Source organism: Cricetulus griseus, chromosome 2 (assembly GCF_003668045.3).
Source record: "Cricetulus griseus strain 17A/GY chromosome 2, alternate assembly CriGri-PICRH-1.0, whole genome shotgun sequence".
Taxonomy (NCBI): Eukaryota; Metazoa; Chordata; class Mammalia; order Rodentia; family Cricetidae; genus Cricetulus; species Cricetulus griseus.
This window is the reverse complement of record NC_048595.1, coordinates 280,187,112-280,205,502: the sequence shown is the minus strand read 5'-3', so window position 1 is coordinate 280,205,502 and position 18,391 is coordinate 280,187,112. Positions and strand designations below refer to the sequence as shown.

Here is an 18,391-nt window from a genome sequence, read left to right as displayed (position 1 = left end):
TATTATAGAGCCCAAGGCAGGGAGATCATGAAGTCAAAGATTATTTGGGCATTATAGAGAAAGCCCATCTCAAAAAAAAAAAAAAAAAAGTATTTGCATAAAAGCATATCCTATATCTCCTTCAAATAGGCTCTGGATTATTTGTGATAATACCTAATATCATTTAAACATTAAATATATAGCTGTGATGCTGTATTTAGTGAATAAGAAAAACTATTTATGCAATGCAGATGCAATCCTGAGAGGTCCAATTTATCAGTCTGTGGTTAGATGTGATTCTCTACCCCTGCCCATGTGTTTACAGATATCCATATACACGTAGTATATACTAAAAATATGCTTATATGTATACATATATAGTCATATGTATGTGTATTTATGTATGAGTGACTAAGGAGAAGGATTTAAAATGTTAATACAATTGTATTTAACAGCTGGATGGTGGCGCTCATCTTAAATCCCAGCATTTGGGAGGTAGAGGCAGGCAGATCTCTGTGAGTTTGAGACCAGCCTGGTCTACAATAGCTATTTGCAGGACAGTCTCCAAAGCCACAGAGAAATCCTGTCTAGAAAAACCAACCAACCAACCAACCAACCAACCAACCAACCAACCAACCAAAAAACCAAACCAAACAAAACAAAATTGTATTTAACAGGTAAATGGTTAGAGGTGGAGACCTTTTTAATGATTTGCATATAACTTTCATACTGCTTTAAGATACCAGTTTCTAAGCATAGCTCTACAAGGATGGGATGTGGTGCCTCAGGAGGCAGCTGGAGAACGGACTGGCAGTTGCTGGAGCTCCTAGATGACGGTGGTGGATGTGCAAGTGCACTGGACCAGTGTGGGTATACAATTCTACATGACATAAGAGTCTTTTTAACTCCAAGATTGACGCCAAATTAAAGTGGATCCCGTAAAAAGTGGGAAGACCCAACAGGTAGGAGATTCACTTGAAAAAAACAAGCAGAAAAACCAAACCATAAGCAGCTTGATGTCAATTTGTAATTATTGAGATTATTATTTAATGACACAATTACAATAACAACTTAAAACAAAGCTCTAGAAGAGACTAAACAGCAGCTAATAAAATTAAGTCAAGTACCAATTTAAAAATTATAACTAATTTAAACTGTATTTCCTTTTGAAAAAATTCACTTAATTAGTATCACAACCAGAATTTTACTAAATCTAAATTGGAGTGCTGTGATTTGTAAGGAAGTACTGATAAAAAATGACAAGGAATAAGAAAATCAATAAATTTACTTTGAACTCAATTTTTTTAAAGTTGAATTTCTATTTTAGGTTCAAAGTCAAGGCTATTGCTTAACAAAAACAAAACTTCTGTTAATATTAATAGGACAATAGAATCATGAGTTTAACCAGAGACAAGACACGAAAGTATTATTAAAACAACAGTTTTTGTATGTATGTTTGTAAACAACAAAAGCAGTTTGCCATCTATGTAAACTACTCTTAGGTCTCTGAAGAAGAAAGATGGAGATGTCATGCTGGCAGCTGTGCTACTTTGTGAAGCTTGGTGTCTGTAACACATACAATACGTATTTTTTCTTATACATAAAAACTGGTCCGAATAGGAAAGTGTTCCGCTCTCTCCACCTATCAGTGTGGCCAGCTCTACTAACAGTATAACACTATGGGGAAAGGACGAGGTGCTCGCTTGCTCCTCTGCTTTTCAGAAGCTGCCATCTCCAATGGTCTCAAGCAGGGGGGAGGAGGAATGCAGCTTATAACTCTGGGGTCCCAGGGAGATCCAAATAGTAGGGATAGCAGCTACAAAGCCTCACCAATGCCTTTCTTTCATGTTCAGGGGAGCTGACGAAGGCCAGTGGGGCTGGGCAGAGCAAGAAAGGTAGTGACTGAAAGGAAAAAGCGCAGCCAGCAAGATGGCTCAGTGGGAAGGCACTTGACACTAATAACTTGTTAACCTGAGACTGAATCCTCCAAGGCACGTAAAGGAGCAGGAGAAAAACCAACCTCAAATGTGTCCTCTGGCCTCCACTCAAATGCTGTAGCACATACATTCCCACCTACATATGCATGTACACAAGACTGCATGTGTGAACATAAACACACAATCACACGTACTCATACTCTAAACAAATGTAACAGAACATTAAAAGTAAAAGTCAAAAAGTAGATGAAGAGGGATGGCAGGCATGTAAGGCTTGAGAGCTTTTACTGTGAAGAGGCTTAGTCAACACTATCACCTGCACAGTGACAGGGTCTGATGCAGCTCTGAACAGTATCTCTGGCTGCTGCACCACAGGGGGCACGCACAGGGGTGTGTGTGTGTGTGTGTGTGTGTGTGAGAGAGAGAGAGAGAGAGAGAGAGAGAGAGAGAGAGAGAGAGAGAGAGAGAGAGAGAGAAAGCAGGCATGCTCTGCACTCATCTGAGAGGGGAGCAGTGTCTAGATGGCACCAGGGACTGTGTGGGTAGGAGGACAGGATTCTAAGTGGAAGGATAATGGATAGGATTTTCTGTCAAATAAGAAGTGCATGGAAATAAAGGAGTCAAGGGTGTTTTAGAAAACTAAGGGAGGGAACGAGAGAAGAGGGAGAGGAAACTGTGTTTGTATGTAAAATAAATGAAAAATGTTAATTAAATAAAATAAAATTAAAAAAGAAAATTAAGTGGCCAGTAACTGCCCAAGGGAAGAATAAACTGGTGGTAAGGCCAGAAGCTGATTTAAGATTCAGTAAGTTTGAGAACCCCATGAAATAGTTCAATGCAGGGACTCAGGGATGAAGTCTGGCTTAGGGTTACCAATTTGGGGGTCATGAGTATATATAATGTTTTAAAAATCAAGAGGCCAGAGATCTGGGCATGGTGGCAGAGACCTGTAATTCCAGCACTTGGGAAAATGAGGTAGGAGGATTTTGTCTTGGGCAGAGCTGGACTATCTCGTCAAATAAATAATTAAATAAATAAATACAAACAAACAAATAAGAAACAAAAATCAAGAGACCAAATGAGGTCACTTAGAGAACAGACTTAGGTAGAAAAGGTTAAGAATTAAGCTAGGGGACACTGACCTCATTAGGAAGAGAAAGAGGTGAGTCAGGGAGACAGGGAGAACGGGCACAGAATAAAACAGTGAGGACACCTAGAGAGAAATCACAGGGTTTCCTCAAGAAGAGGGTAGATGATCTCCAGAGAAGGAAGATCTCCAGAGAAGGAAAACGAAGGCTCAAAGATGCCTACGGAGTGTATAACAATGCCATCACCAAAGACCCTGACAGCAGCTCAGGGTGACTGCAGTGGGGAGAAACCTGCCTGGAGTAGATTCTAGAGAGAACAGGAAGAAATAAATACGGAGGCAGTGCATTTAAGGGAGTTTGTTTTCTCACTTAAGTTAAATACACATAACTTTAGTATTTATAATGTCCAGTTAAGTAACAATGAATGTCTTTGATTAAAAAATTCGACTGTCCTATTTTACTCATAAAAGTTTTGCTCTATATTTAAGAATCAGCAAATATTAGCCTGCCATTTTCCATGAGAGGAGAACTGACTGAAGAAGACTTAGTGCTGGTGGAAAAGCCAGTAATCTACAGAAACTCAGGCACTGCTGAAAGTGTAGAAAAACAGCTCTAGTCGGTCACAGGTATTGGTATAGTGTCAGTTTTAGCATAATTTCTAGTACAAACACAATCATCTACAAACCCCTACAATACACATGTGTATCAGCTCACTAAAGCAAGATGCTGTGTGAGTTTAAGCTGGGCCTCAGGCATCTAGTGTTTTGACATCTCTATAGACCATTATGAAATTTGAAAAGGACACATGCATGAAGAATCACTTGGTATGTATCAGTTTAAAACAAAATGAGACCAAAGAGTCAGGCTCCTAAGAAACTGAGTCATAAAGTCAGTGTCTCAGAAAAAGGTGAGGAGGTAGAGATGGCTCGGTGGTTAAGAGCACTTCTTGCTCTTGCAGTGGACCGGGGTTCAGCTCCCAGCACCCATGTGGTGGCTTAAAACCATCCTTAACTCCAGTTACAGTGGATCTGATGCCCTCTACAGAGCTCTGTGGGAACCTGGCAAGCACATGCTACACAGACATACAGGCAGGCCAAAACATTGTTCAAACATATAAAACAAAATAAAGTTTAAAAAATACTTTAAAACAAACAAGCCTAAGTTGATATTCTGAAGAGTTAATAACTACGAAACTCCAGCTTATATGATCATAAAATTGAGATTAAAATTTATATGAATACTTTAAAATACTAAAATAATATTATTTGGGACATTTAAAGATGGAAGTTGGGCTGGGGATATAGCCCCAGTGGAAGGGCATGTAGTTTAGCAAGGCTAGTACTGCAAAACAACACAACAGAAGGCACACTGAAGCCCACTTCTGTTGGGAAACCACATGAACAATAAACGCAGCATGGAAAATCATCCCTCATTTGACATTAGCATTACCTTGCGTGTAGGCAGCATCATCAGATCCCATACTCAGTTTCCGTGCTTCACTTATTCTATCCACATGTGCTAAAGCAGGGTCTGTGAGGTGTTGAATATTCTCTGTTTCTACATAATGGTCAGGATGATTTAGAAGATTTGTAAGTTCAAAGGTAGGGGACACCACCCCCGGGGAAACTGCAGGGGGCTTATTGGGAGAAACGGTAATTTTGAAAGTATATTTTGTGTTGGGTTGAGTGACCACCACTCGAGGAGATGTTGCAGAGTTACTGCCTAATACTCGGCTTTTGGGAGGGTGGTGATGGATGAAGGCAGGACCCATGCTCACTTGCCCGGACATATTCCTGGAGGCTGCAGATGCCCCAGAGTTTGTGGATATGAAGAGTGTAGGTTGATTGCGCATGCCCTGCTCATCTCCTGTGGTGGCATTGGCTGAAATATAGACCTTAGGTTGACTACGGGAGATCATCTCATCAGTACTTGGAGGACTGGCAGCTATGTAAACAGTGGGCTGATTTCTATTTAAGGTCTGGCTGTTGACCAACGAGGAAGTGCTGGCAGTTCGAGGTCCAGAAGAACGCAATTTTGAAGAACTGTTTCTTTGTGGGGGTTCAAGTTTGATTTCGATCTGGTTTTTTCGAGGTCCTGTTGAAATATTCTGAATGTTATATTGGCTATGGGCAGAAGACTGTGAGCTACCAGATGAATGAATTGTTGGCGGTTGTGGAGTAGTTGGCGAACTGATAGGCATGTAGACATGAGAGGTTTGATGGCCCTGCTGATTCGGCTGTTGGGTTGAGGTATGTGGCAAAGGATTGGATGCAGGGTAAGTAGTCCAAGGACCAGGCTGTGAAGGTTGATAGGCTTGCTGAGGGTTCATAGGATTAAACTGAGATACCCAGCCAGAATGCTGTTGTGTCTGTCGAGCTGTACCACTAGGAGTTGTAATGTAAGGCCTAATATAGATAGAATTTCCCTGTGGACTGTTAAGTACAGGCGGAGGTACACCATGTATGTGCAAAGACGTAGGAGTACTACGACCAGTCTGTATGTTTGGGGCTAAAGTTACCATAATAGGATTAAACCTGGGAGTTTGTTGAGAGAGGTTTGATGTCCCTTTGCTGCCTAGGTGAAATCCAAGATGTGGTGTTGAATTCGAAGCACCAGATGTACTGGGCATTCCAAAAACATTAAAGCCTTGAGGCACTTGAGCTGGTGCTGTCTGTGGCTCCTGTTGAAACAGGTCATTATTGGACTGGCCACCTTGAAGCTGTCCATCACTAACGCTGTGTGTTAAAGTCCTGCTTCCATTCACTCGACTTCCTTCTCTTCCGTGGTGGTAAACATTCTGTGACTGCAAGTCCAGGTTGAGAGAAGTCATGTGATTGCGCAGACCAGTAATTCCAGACTCATCTGAAAAATTCAGGTCTCCTTCACCATAAAGATACCTTGTACTCTCCTGAGAGAGAACAGCGCAGCAGGCATCCAGGTTGTTATTATTCTACAGAGCAAAATAAAAACAGGTCAATCTTAGTCACAAGAAGTGCACACAAAGACTATCATTACCACAAAGATACTACACAACTAACAAGTGAATGTGTAATACAATTATAAGACTTACAACTTTTGGGTTGAGAACTATTTTATGTATATGTTTGAATTATTAATTCTCACTATTAGTATAATGGAAAAACTGAGCAGTAACAGATAAATATCAACCAAATCATTGTCTTAGAAGCTACTCAGTAAAATGGACTCATCCAAATACAGTAAAAGTGCAGCCCAATTAAAAATACAATTTTAAGCTGAACAACATAATCAACTTAAGAATATAATACTGTATAATTAAATTTCTTTTTAAAGTGAAATGATAAAATGCAAGGTTCCCCAAACTACTTAGAGAAACAAGTCAGTATTTATATAGTCAATTGTCAAACAAATTCTCTTAAATTAAAGATCATTTAGCAAGTGAAGTTTTAGTGCTTAAAGTTTTAAAAAATCTGAAGTTAGTACCAAGTCATCTCAATTCCACTCATGGTTCCTCTTTTATAAAATATATATATATATGTACATATATATATATATGTATATATATATAATGTAAGTACAAAGCAGCTATCAAAGGAGCGAGTTGATGTCTCTGCCTTCAACAGAGCATCACAAAAATCCATTCCAGAGATACAAAACAGAAAAAAACAATCCTGGAAACCAACTGCTTTTAAAATAAGTATCACATCATTAGTCATAAATCATCCACAAATAATTATTGAACATCAACTATACACGCAGCAATTTTTGAGCCTGTGGTGGAAGACTTAATGACAACTATAAGCAAGCTCCCCGCACCCACCCCCAAAGAGCCTTTCATTAAACTCAGGTTGAGAGTTTTGGGAATTGGCAGTAGTCAGTTCTCTAGGGCCAATGACAGCTAGCTAGGTTTACAATACCTCAGCTAAATTCTAAATATTTATACTTAAAGCCACAAAGAGGTACAGCTCTCACCCCTCATCAAAGCAGTTTCTTTTTTGCAGCAGACACAATCTACAAGTGGTCAAAATGCAGAGAACAACCTACTGCACCAATTTGTACATCTACAATACAACCCCTACACCGTGGAGGAGGAGATGATAAGACTGTAAGAGCCAGAGGACCAGGATGTCTGCTGTGAGAAAGTATCTTCTATATATGACATGGAGGCTACACCCATGAAATCATAACATTATGGCTGCCTAACTAAGACATGCACAATGAGAATATCAGTCAACATGCCACTGTGGACAGGGGAACTTCCATAAGGCCACCCCTAGATGAGGAGCTATAGGCAACCGAAAGCTGCTGAGAGAGGGAGAACCAGTCTTCTCCCCCCAACCAATCCAAGTGGCCAGCCCTAAACACATACATGTACATTAGAGCAAGACAGTGACCCTGATTCAAAACATAGCACAGAAAGCTCCAGAGAAACAATACTCGAGGTTCCTTCCCCTCAGGCTTCTACATGTGCACATGGGTACACATACTCATAGACACATATATACATTAATGTACATACACACACACACACACACACACACACACACACACACACATTAATGAGGTAGGCATGGCATTTCTTGATTGATGACTGATGCTGTACCAGCCCTGGGCAGGAAGGTGGTCACAGGTATTTAAGAAATCACACTGAACAAGCTAGTTAGCAACCCTCCTCCATGGCTTCTGCTTCAGTTTCTGCCTAGAGTTCCTCCCTGAAGTCCCCTCAATAAGGGACTGTGAGCTGGAAGTGTAAGATGAAATTAAACCCTTTCCTCCCTAAGTTATTTTTGGTCTTGGTCCTCATCACAACAATAGACCTAACTAACACACAACCTTTTCCTATAACATTCTATCCTGAATAATATGAACTACTGAGTCATTCACCCAATATTTATAACGGGGAACTTTCACTACTGTTTCTCATTTTAGAAGTGTGAGTACTAGTTAATTTACCTGGATTATACTTTCTTGTGGAGATTTTTATTCTCACTGAACAGTAAAGAAATGAGGTAAAAATAAGGGTCAAAGATGTTACTGTTGGCCTGGTGGTAGTGGCTCATGCCTTCAATCCCAGTACTCAGGAGGCAGGGTCTTTGTGAATTCGAGGCCAGCCTGGTCTACAGAGCTAGTTCCAGGACAGTCAGGGTTACACAGAGAAACCCTGTCTCAAAAAAACTGAAGAGATGCTATTGTTGGTAACCATCAAGACCTGAACTCAAGTCTGCTTGTTCTAAGACTCTCAAATACATGCCTAACCTCTGTAGAAGGGACCAGGTTAAATCTAGAGAGTTCCATATACCCAAGGATAACTACAGTGTAGAGGATGACATAAGACAACAGGCAATAGAGTAATCTGGGATTCCAGACCAGAGACTAGTATATTCTAGTCAAGACACCCACAATTCATCTTGAAGAACATGAGGGAGGCAAATATATAGCAAAATACATTTACACTTGATTTCAGCCAAAAGGCCACGAAACAGTAATATCTTCATCTAGAAAGTAAGATAGATTAGTGGGACCCAAATTAGGTTAAGGCTAAAAGCATACAGACCAAGTAAAAGTACAGATAAAAGATAAGGATGTGGACAAAATATATACTGCCACTAAAAAATACAGACTTGCTAAAAAAATGTCATACATTACCAAATTTTAAAAATAATTTGTCAAATTTGTAAGTATTTATGAAGGATCCCCAGAATACTTTTGAAAGAAAAGATTTCCAGGTTAAATAGATGGCCACCTATAACTATTACTAAATATTTAGTAATATTTAGAATTACGAATTTCTAGAATTTTGTATACTAATAACAATGTAGAAATTGGAGAGATCAATTGGAAAAAATATAAAATATAAACTTAGAAATATAATTTTTTCCTTTATAATTGGGAATGTATGTGCTCGATGTTCATACAAATCTCTCACGTTAGAGATAAGAAACTGGCATGCAAACAGGGTTTTGACAAATGCTTGAAATACCAAATCAATACAAGAAAAAGTTTTCTGACTCCTTAATGATTTTTTCTCTATTTTTGCACAAAGATCTGGGATTTAACATTTTGACAAGAGGATGAGGGAAAGGAAGCAAGATCATAGCTAGCATATAAGCAGACACCAGTACCTCTACACTCAGAATGTATGTAGCTCTCCTATCTTTACAACAGGCAATGCCTGTATTACAGGCAGGCAGGTACTGAGAGCCCCATTTTGCAACAACAGGCTACATTACTACGAGACACCAAAGATCATTTCTTTTCATTACAGCACAGTAACAACAACAGAGACTTTTTCTCCAATATCTAAAAAAAAAAAAAAAAACCATCAAATTAATACATTATAATTAGCATTTTTATCAATAAATCTAGAAATCATTGAACACTAACCTGTAACATACACCTGGATACAACAACTTCAGGCACTTCAGGGAATTTTTGTCGCAGGTCATGTAAAACCTGAAAATCAATTTGGTGGCTTCCTTGGGCCATTCGTGTGTCGCCTGCTCAGGACTATCTTAATAGGCAATTCTAGGCCTGAGTGGAATTAGTACTCATCTCTTCTGGCCAAGCATTTTCTGTGAAAGAAAAAAAAATTTTTATGAGAACTGACTTTAGAATGAATATTGCTGTGCATTTATAATTACAATATGAAAGGGTTAGCACCTAACAATATAAACCATGAAAGTGTTATTTAGGCTTAATGATTTCCACATAGCTATACATACTATCATTTCTAATAGAAAAATTTGAAATGATTAATTCCTCTCTATCTGTATGTGATACATTAGCAGTGCCAAGTGCATCCAATTAAGAAGAGTGAAGCTGTCTTTCAGAACCACAGGGGAGCCTTAGGCTCACAATCTTACTTTTGTTTACTTAAAACCCTTAAGAACCTAAAAATGTGGCTCTACAAAAGAGTAGGTATATTTTATCTAAAAATTAATGCTGCAATCTATATTTTGCTTTATACTCAGTTTTTAAATGCACAATCAACCCCACTATGCAGAATGAGCCTTTTCTACTTCAGTTTTCCATTGTGTCACTCTCACAGGCGTTCCTTCTCTCCCTTCATATTTATCTATCACTGAGTCTGGCTGTCTTTATTTGCAAAAGCATTTTGTATTTGACAATTCTCTCTCACCTGTACGGCTTTTGTCTGAGCCACCTTAATCCACCTTAGCTATGGCTGCAAAAGTCTCCCCATGGGGGCAGGAGTGATGGCTCAGGGTTAGGAGCACTGGCTCTTCTTCCACGGGACCCGGGGTTCAATTCCCAGCACCCACATGGCAGCTCACAGCTGTCTGTGGCTCCAGTTCTATGGGATCTGACACCTTCACACAGACATGTACCAATGCACATAGGATGAAGGTAAATTATTAAAAACCAAAGTCTCCTAATGGTCTCTTCTCCACTTCCATTCTGTTTTAGTGTCCATGCCTTTCACACCCGCAATCTTTCCCTGTAAGTAACATTTGAGAAAAATACACAAAAGTATCCAGCCCCACCCCTGTGGTTCAAAACCACAAGGTCTCCAGTTAACTACCATCCTCTAATTTTACTTCCTATCACATTCCTTGTTTCCTCAGTTGCTAATGGGCTTCTGGTACTTTCTCAAAGATGCCAATGTGCTCTTCTGTTAAGTCTTCTGGACTGACTGCTCTTGCCGCTAACATTTTTCTCCCTCAGATACTTTACTTCCTTAAAGTCACTCATCAATGCCACCTAGTTAAAGACAGCTTCTCTGACCATTCTCTGACCATTCTTCCTATGTTAAAACAAATCACATTCCCATACTCCCTTTTCCTCTGTAACATGTATAAGTGACCTCTATAGGATGAAGAACTCTGAAGTTAACTATTGTATTCCCAAGATTAGATCATTCTAGGTTCACAAGACATGCAACATTCATTAGTTCAAAGTTTTATAAATAAACATATAAATGAGAAACACCTTTATTAATTAAAAAGATGAAGAACGAAAACAAATTCTAATTTGTTCCATTATTAAAGCATGCATAGCCATGTTACTACTGACTCACTTTTCTAGATGATGAGGACACAAATGACAAACATTATTCAAATGCACACCTACATTCCCCCACAGGACAGAGTGGTTCATGGAAAACGAGGAACACAAGTCAGAAGCCTAATCTTGTGTACACTCTATACACTGGTTAGATCTCTGAACTACACATGTGAGAGACACTCTGAGCAGCCAGGATAAGGTTAAAATAACCCATCTGAGGTGCTAGGATTTATAGTTTGGGTTCAGCCAAACTGTCCCTTAGAGCAAACCAAGCATCCTTATCCACCGGGGAATACAAAAGAATCCAGACTTTTCTACATGTCATTCTTGTCCTTAATCACATCCCAAACAATTAAAATCAAACAGGAAAAACCAATCCATACTCAAGAAAAAAGGCAACCAATGGAGAACAAGCCCAAAATGACTTGGCTACTGGAATTAGCAAAATGACTAAAAGTAGCTATTTAATTATGCCCATGAATGTAAGGGCAAATATACTTGGACTCTCAGGAAATAAACAGAATTATATTTATGTATTCACACACACACACACACACACACACACACACACACACACACACACACACACCCTGATGGGATTTTGATTAAATTTCCCCAAGTTACAAATTTACAGATACAGAGGCCCAATATGTCTAACTGCTATAAACCATGGAAAGAGATCTTAAACACACCAAGAAATGGCACCTATATCCAGAGGAACAGCATTTGTAGACAAGGCTCACTCTCTAGCCCAAGGTGGTCTTGAACATGGGGCAATCCTCCTGCCTCAGCCTTCTGAGTTCTGGTATTACAGGGGTGAACTACCATGCCCATCTGAGTGCTGACTTAGAAATAGTGGAGGCCAGTAGATAGTTAAATGATACAATGTGCTTTGTTAATTTTTTGAGGCCCAGGCTGGTGTTAAACTCACTATGTAGCCCCAGGCTGCTCTGAAACTCAAAATCTTCTTGTCTTAAATAAGTAAATACCAGGCATCTATGTTAAAGCCCTTGTAGAGGATTAAACTATAAGAAAAAACCAAACAAACTTCCCTTAATTTCAATATGAAAAACCAAAATACACCTTAAACTTATTCTGGTAAGATTTCCTATAGTAAGATGCTAAACTACCCAGTTCACAGAATTCTGCTACAGTGCCTTAGATGTCATAGCAGTTACAATATATCTTTTCTGCAGGTTTCTTTAACTGGCTCATTTTGAAAATTGGTAACAAAGTGTATCAAAGGTGAAACTTCTTTGTGACCAACCTTCGGTTCTAATCACAGCACAGCCGGATGCCTGTTTCTAATAAAGTCATACTAAGTTTTTTCTAACATACACTGCATGAATGAACTGCAGTGCTATAAAGTGGGGCTATGATGGTCTCTGGCTAGCAGGAAATAAGCATGCAGTAATCTTTAGACATCAAGCAGTACTATGATCAAGTTAAGAAGGAACTTTGTTCATGCTAACAAAACTATCTACATAAAAATATCACTTTCACCATTTCATAGTGGTGACACTATCATATTTACTACTTACTGTATACCAAGTACTTAAAATATATGGTGGGAACGTAGAAATGGCTAGTGGTTCAGAATCATGTACTGCTCATTCAGAGAAGCAAGTCAGGCTCCCAGCACCCCTTTTTGGGCACTGCTCTCCCTCCCTCCCCCCTCTCTCTTACACACACACATACACACACACACACACACACACACACACACACACACACACACACACACACACACCTCTAGTTCTGAAGGCTACTGTAACATTACCTAACCTCTCAAGTTCAAAAGTTTCCCTTGCCTTAAGCTAGAAATCAGTTTGGTTGTAACATCTATTTTGAAGTGATAAATTTGTTCTAACATATTGACATATTAGACAATTATTTGAACACTGAGTGTGTTTTGCTACAATTTCATTTGGGAGAAACACTAAGTAAATAAAAAAACCTTATCTGGCTGAGAAAAGCTGCACACAAGAACACAAAAACTACACAAGAGCACAGCCCCAACACTCACCAGCTCTTGCCTCTGCCCGTTATGAACTATACAGCCACATCCTGTGTTACAGTTTTCTTTGGTTTCAGACTCTTTGTTCACTATTTCATAAAGCTCACCTCCACAAGCAAATTTCAGGTCTCGTTCAAGGTAAAGTACAATATTTATTATAATATTTACACACATTTCTTGATTTTAACATGATTAAAACTGTACAATCTTTTTAAAAGGTTCTTAGCTTTTAAAACTGTTTATGACTAAAGTTTTTAAGGGCTAGATCTCTAATCTCATTTTTTTTCCTGTCAGTTTGTGCTGTTTTAGGGAGTGATAATTCATAGTGATTTTTAGGAACATGAACATCAAATATTAACAGAAATAGATGCTTGTTAAAACTCCTCTGACTTTACCAGCTGTTGAAACAGTAACCTCTCTAGGGTGTCCAAAGGGAAGGCAGAATGTTGCCTTCTCCCTATCGGCACTTTCAGGTTGTTTCTGTGGCTTTGCTGACATTAGCAGACTTCAGTGAGTTGTTCTAAAAAAATGTCTTTAACCATAAAAAGGATTGATGTACAGTTGGAATAGCTGGATGATGTACCATTTCTTAAAGCTAAAGGAAGTTAATCTTTTCATCTCAATGAAGATTTCCAATTTAAGACAGAATCATATTATCTAAGCATAAACTCTATTCAAATACTTTATATAGATCAGGTTGGTCTCCAACTCACTCCACCTGCCTCCACTTCCTGAGGGATGGGATTAAAGGGGTGAGTCACTATGCCATCAACATTATTATTCTAACAAATTGTTAGAATGTTACAATTTTAGCAACATATTCTCAAAATATGTTTGTATTTCTATGATAGAAATAAAAGAATTACAGTTATTCAACTAAAACTCTGGAATTCAAATATTATCACCATTTAAGATAAAAACAAGAATTTCCAGGCATGGTAGCTCATGCCTTTAATGCTAGCCCTCTGGAGACAGAGGCAGACAGATCTTTTTGAGTTGGAGGCCAGCCTGGTCTATATAATTTTGAGTTCTAGGACAACCAAGGCTATGTAAAGAGACCATGTCTCAAAAACAAACAAACAAACAAAAACAAAACAAAACACTAACAAGCCAAACAAAAAAACATAAAAATAAAACTATAAACAATCTTCAGCATTAACTTTGTCATAGAATTTGCATGGAATCACACTGTAAAATCAATTAACTGCTAAGACAACAAATATAATTATTTTAAGTTAGCTAGTATGGTCTAACCTAATATATTTAATAACTTGAAGAGAGCAATTAAGTATTACCAAAAAGTAGACAACTTTATCAGCCCAGAATAATTAACTTTCCAAAGAAAAACACTACATACTAACAGTCAGTGTAGAATGGGTTATGCCCTCTCTTTTAAAAAGAAACCTTCCTAATCCCATCACTTGGAAAGGAAGAGATAGGCAGATCTGAGTTCAAGGGCAGCCTGATTTACAGAGCAAGTTCCAGGAGAGTCAGGGCTACACAGAAAGACCTAATCTTGAAAACAAACAAACAAACAAACAAACAACAACAAAAACGAGGGTGGGGATGGGGGTGGAAAAAGAAAGGGGGAAAAAAAAAAGGAAGAAAGAAACCTTCCCAGTTTCTTCATTGAATGCATTGCCGGGGGATATAAATGCTGACCATGCCTTACGCCTCACTAGCTAAGTTACAAGTTCTTCTTAAGGAATGTGCAAGTCAGCCACACTTGGCAACCGATGTTTCGTGGTTTTGTGGTGGGGGCTGCCATTTTCTATGGATTAAGAAAAGTGCAATAAATCTGAGACAAACATATTATATAATTGACTACCTTGTGTGTATTTTCCACTTCATATCTCATTATTTTTCTAATATTTTAGCATTTTAATATGGAAACAAATTTACTTTCCAGTATCCCCTTTCACTGCAATTTTTCAGAGAATCAATCTATCCTGGTCATAAATATCATCTTTAAAAGAAAACAAGGACTAAGTATGTTAACAAATTCTTACTTATATGTAAAAAGAGGAGAAAAAAAACCAGAATGTTAGAAAAACTCATGTTTTGGTCTTATAGCATAACCATAAACATTTGTAAGAAACAAATTAAATTGATACATGAAAATGATGATAATAAAGTTGAATATTAATTTATTAGCATGTGACAGCCAGAGGTTGGCTTTCAGGAGTTGGGCTGCTCCTTGCACTACTTGAGTCTATGTGATCAAACTCCTGTCATCAGGTTTGGTGACAAGTGCCCGCCTTTAACTACAGAGCCATCTCAGTTCCCCTCCCCTTTACTCCAAACAACAATTACCTGCAAGGAGAAATAAATTCTTGCATAGCCACATTAAGGAAAAGCATGAGTCTTTTTCTTAGTGGAGTAAGACATCCAAATTACTACATATAAGAAACTGATGGAAAATATCAAGACACAGAATTCACATATATTAAGTGCTTGATATAAAAAGTCAAAAATATATCCTTTAAAGAGATTTTAAAAAAATAAATGCATAGGGAAGGTCTTGAAGGCAATTTTCAAAGACGTAGTTTCAATTTTGTAATCTTTCTTGATCGCTTGTTTTCATTTTGGGAAGTAAGAGTTTCTCCATGTAGCCCAGGCTGGCATCAAACTCATGGCCCTCCTATTTCAGGCTTGAAGGGCTGTGGTTACAGCATACCCAGCTTCCTAGCTTTGTTTCTTTTCTCCTCCTCTCCTTTTTTTTTTTTTTTTTTTAGAAAAATATGCTCCATTCTTGGGTATACACCCAAAGACGATTCATCCTATCACAAGGACACTTGCTCAACAATGTTCACTGCTACTCTGTTCCCAGAAATTGGAAACCTAGATGTCCCTCAACATAAAAATTGATAAAGAAAATGTGGTACATTTATACAACAGGTGTTACCCAGTTATTAAAAAAAAAATGACACCATGAAATTTTCAGGCAAATGAATGGAACTAGAAAAAAAAAATCATACTAAGTGAGGTTATCCAGACCCTGAAAGATAAATACAGTATATATTTGCTTATATAAGGATATTAGCCATTAAGTAAATGATAATTAAGTTATAATCTGCAGACTGAGAGAGGTTAGGTATAGAGGAAGGGGTGGGGTGGGGTGGGAGGTGGTGGGTGACACAACATGGATCTCCCTGGGAGGGGGAAACAAATACGATTTTATGAGTGAACTGGTAGAAAAGAAGGGGGGACTTGAATGGGAGGATCAGGTAGGGAGGGTGAGGGAATTCAGAGAGAGAGAGAGAGAGAGATAGAACTATGGGGCATTTGAAGAGTGGTACAGAAGCCTAGTACAATGGAAACTTCCTAAAATAAATGAAGATAATCTTAATGAAGTCTCCAAATAAGTGGGGAGACACAGTCCCAACTGGCCATCTCATATCTCTGAAGGAAGCCTCAGGAGTTGTTTATTGGGGAACTCTTCTTACTCCTTATCTTTCTTTAAACCAAATAAACTCATAGATAGATGAGTACAATTTACTTAGTTTGAGAGTTAACCTTTGGGTGAAAACTATGGCCTGCCTATTTTTGTAAGTTGTACTCAAGTCCTTTACGGAAGGCTATCATATGCAAAAGTGGACATAAGATACTACCTTCCCTGAGCTTACAGTGGAATTACTGGTGCCAGGGTCCTTACCTATACTAAATGTTAATATGTATTATTTTAGTTATTTCTCTTAATATTCCTACAGTGAAGATTAAAGGGAAACTCAAGTAGCCCTCATCTCAAACCCCTGACAGAACCATGGACGCTGTCTTTTATTAGGCTAACCACTGCACAATCTTCAACTCTCAACTCCAGTCTCAACACTCACTCTGCCACAGCCTTTCCAAAGGATTCACTGACTTACATTCACAGTTAGCTCTAAGAAGTCTTCAATCAATTAAGTCTTCAATTAATTCCCATTGCCTATTAAATCAAGTCCGAACTCTTTGCCCTTCACATTTGAAACACGTGTAGCATAGCTTTATTTCTCACCAAATTCCAACTATTCTCTCTCTAAGCACACTGGACTATTTGTAATACCCTTGCTAAAATCTAATCTTTCAGTGCTCAGTAGAAAGATAGCCTTTTTCACAAAGGCACTCTCAAGCATATGGTTTATATCTCTATTATATTTTATATTATACTTGTTCCTCAATATCCAAGGAAAATTAGTTCAGGACCCCCCACTCCCACCCCTCCAAGACACAGGAATGAGAAGACACTCAAGTATCTTATGAAAAAGGCATGTTTTTTTATACAACCAATACACACTCTAGATTACTTCTAATACCCCAAAACAATGTAAATCCTAGGCAAATATTTGTTAGTCTATTGTTTAGGGAATAATGATCTTCAAAAATCTGTATATGTTAAAAGTACATATGCAACCTGTTCAGGCCTAACTAATTTCTGATCTGTGGTTGGTACAGTATTTGAAGTAGTAGAGGGTCCAGTGTATCTGTCTGTATGCTCACAGAAAGCAATGGTCATTCATTTCTATAGCCCTACTGTACCTGGCAGTGTCTTATACACAATGTATGTTCAACAGCATAGAAAATTTCACCATTATTAATAATATCTCTGAAAATGGCAAGATTTGGTATTCACGTACATTTCCTTTCTTCATTCTCCCTTTAGTTCACCTTAATAGGGTAATGACATTCAGTGTAACTATAGCTGCTCCCTTTCTAGTTGTAATTCAACACCACTGAGCCATGGTTCTTTTAATTCCATAAGTAATATGGTATATAATGCTCCTACAATAACTCATTATGCATTAACACTGGAGAAGGAACGAGAAGGGGTCAAACACAACGGAACACTAGGATCACTGGTAAAACCCACAACTGGGATACAGAATCCCCTTGTTCAATTTTGGGTCATCTCTGGCTTAGCTGAAGTTAAAATCAAGATATGACTATCTACTCAGTAACTAATTGTTTTATAAATACCGTTTCAAGGCTGGGCATTGGTGGCACATGCCTTTAATCCCAGCACTTGAGAGGCAGAGGCAGGTGGATCTCTGTGAGTTCGAGGCCAGCCTGGTCTCCAGAGCAAGTGCCAGGTCAGGCTCCAAAGCCACACAGAGAAACCCTGTCTCGAAAAACCAAAACCAAACCAAACCAACCAACCAAACAAACAAACAAAAAAACTGTTTCAAATCTATATAAACAGGTGAAAATAATTAATGCCCTTAAAAGTCCCAAACCCAATTGACTAGACTCCCTAATCATTTGAGTAGCTTTTCTTGGTTAAAATCTAACGCACTAGGAAACCCCAGCTTTTACCTTTTTAGTTACACCCTGGGACAATCATCATTAATTTTTCATTTTCCTATTTGGCTTCTTTCAAGCATGCTCTCTCT

At 38.4% G+C, this 18,391-nt stretch overlaps 1 protein-coding gene across 2 annotated transcripts in view; it reads right to left on the bottom strand.

Annotated features, from left to right (window-relative positions):
- Tab2 (TGF-beta activated kinase 1 (MAP3K7) binding protein 2) overlaps window positions 1-18,391 on the bottom strand; it is a 55,743-nt gene that overhangs the window by 12,227 nt on the left and 25,125 nt on the right. For both annotated transcript variants that reach the window (XM_027402047.2, XM_027402048.2), the window contains 2 exons: window positions 9,368-9,555; window positions 4,454-5,954 (listed from right to left, as the gene is read on the bottom strand). In XM_027402047.2, the coding sequence (XP_027257848.1) occupies window positions 4,454-5,954; window positions 9,368-9,469 (1,603 nt within the window). In that variant the 5' untranslated portion in view covers window positions 9,470-9,555. The remainder of the gene's footprint in view (window positions 1-4,453; window positions 5,955-9,367; window positions 9,556-18,391) is intronic.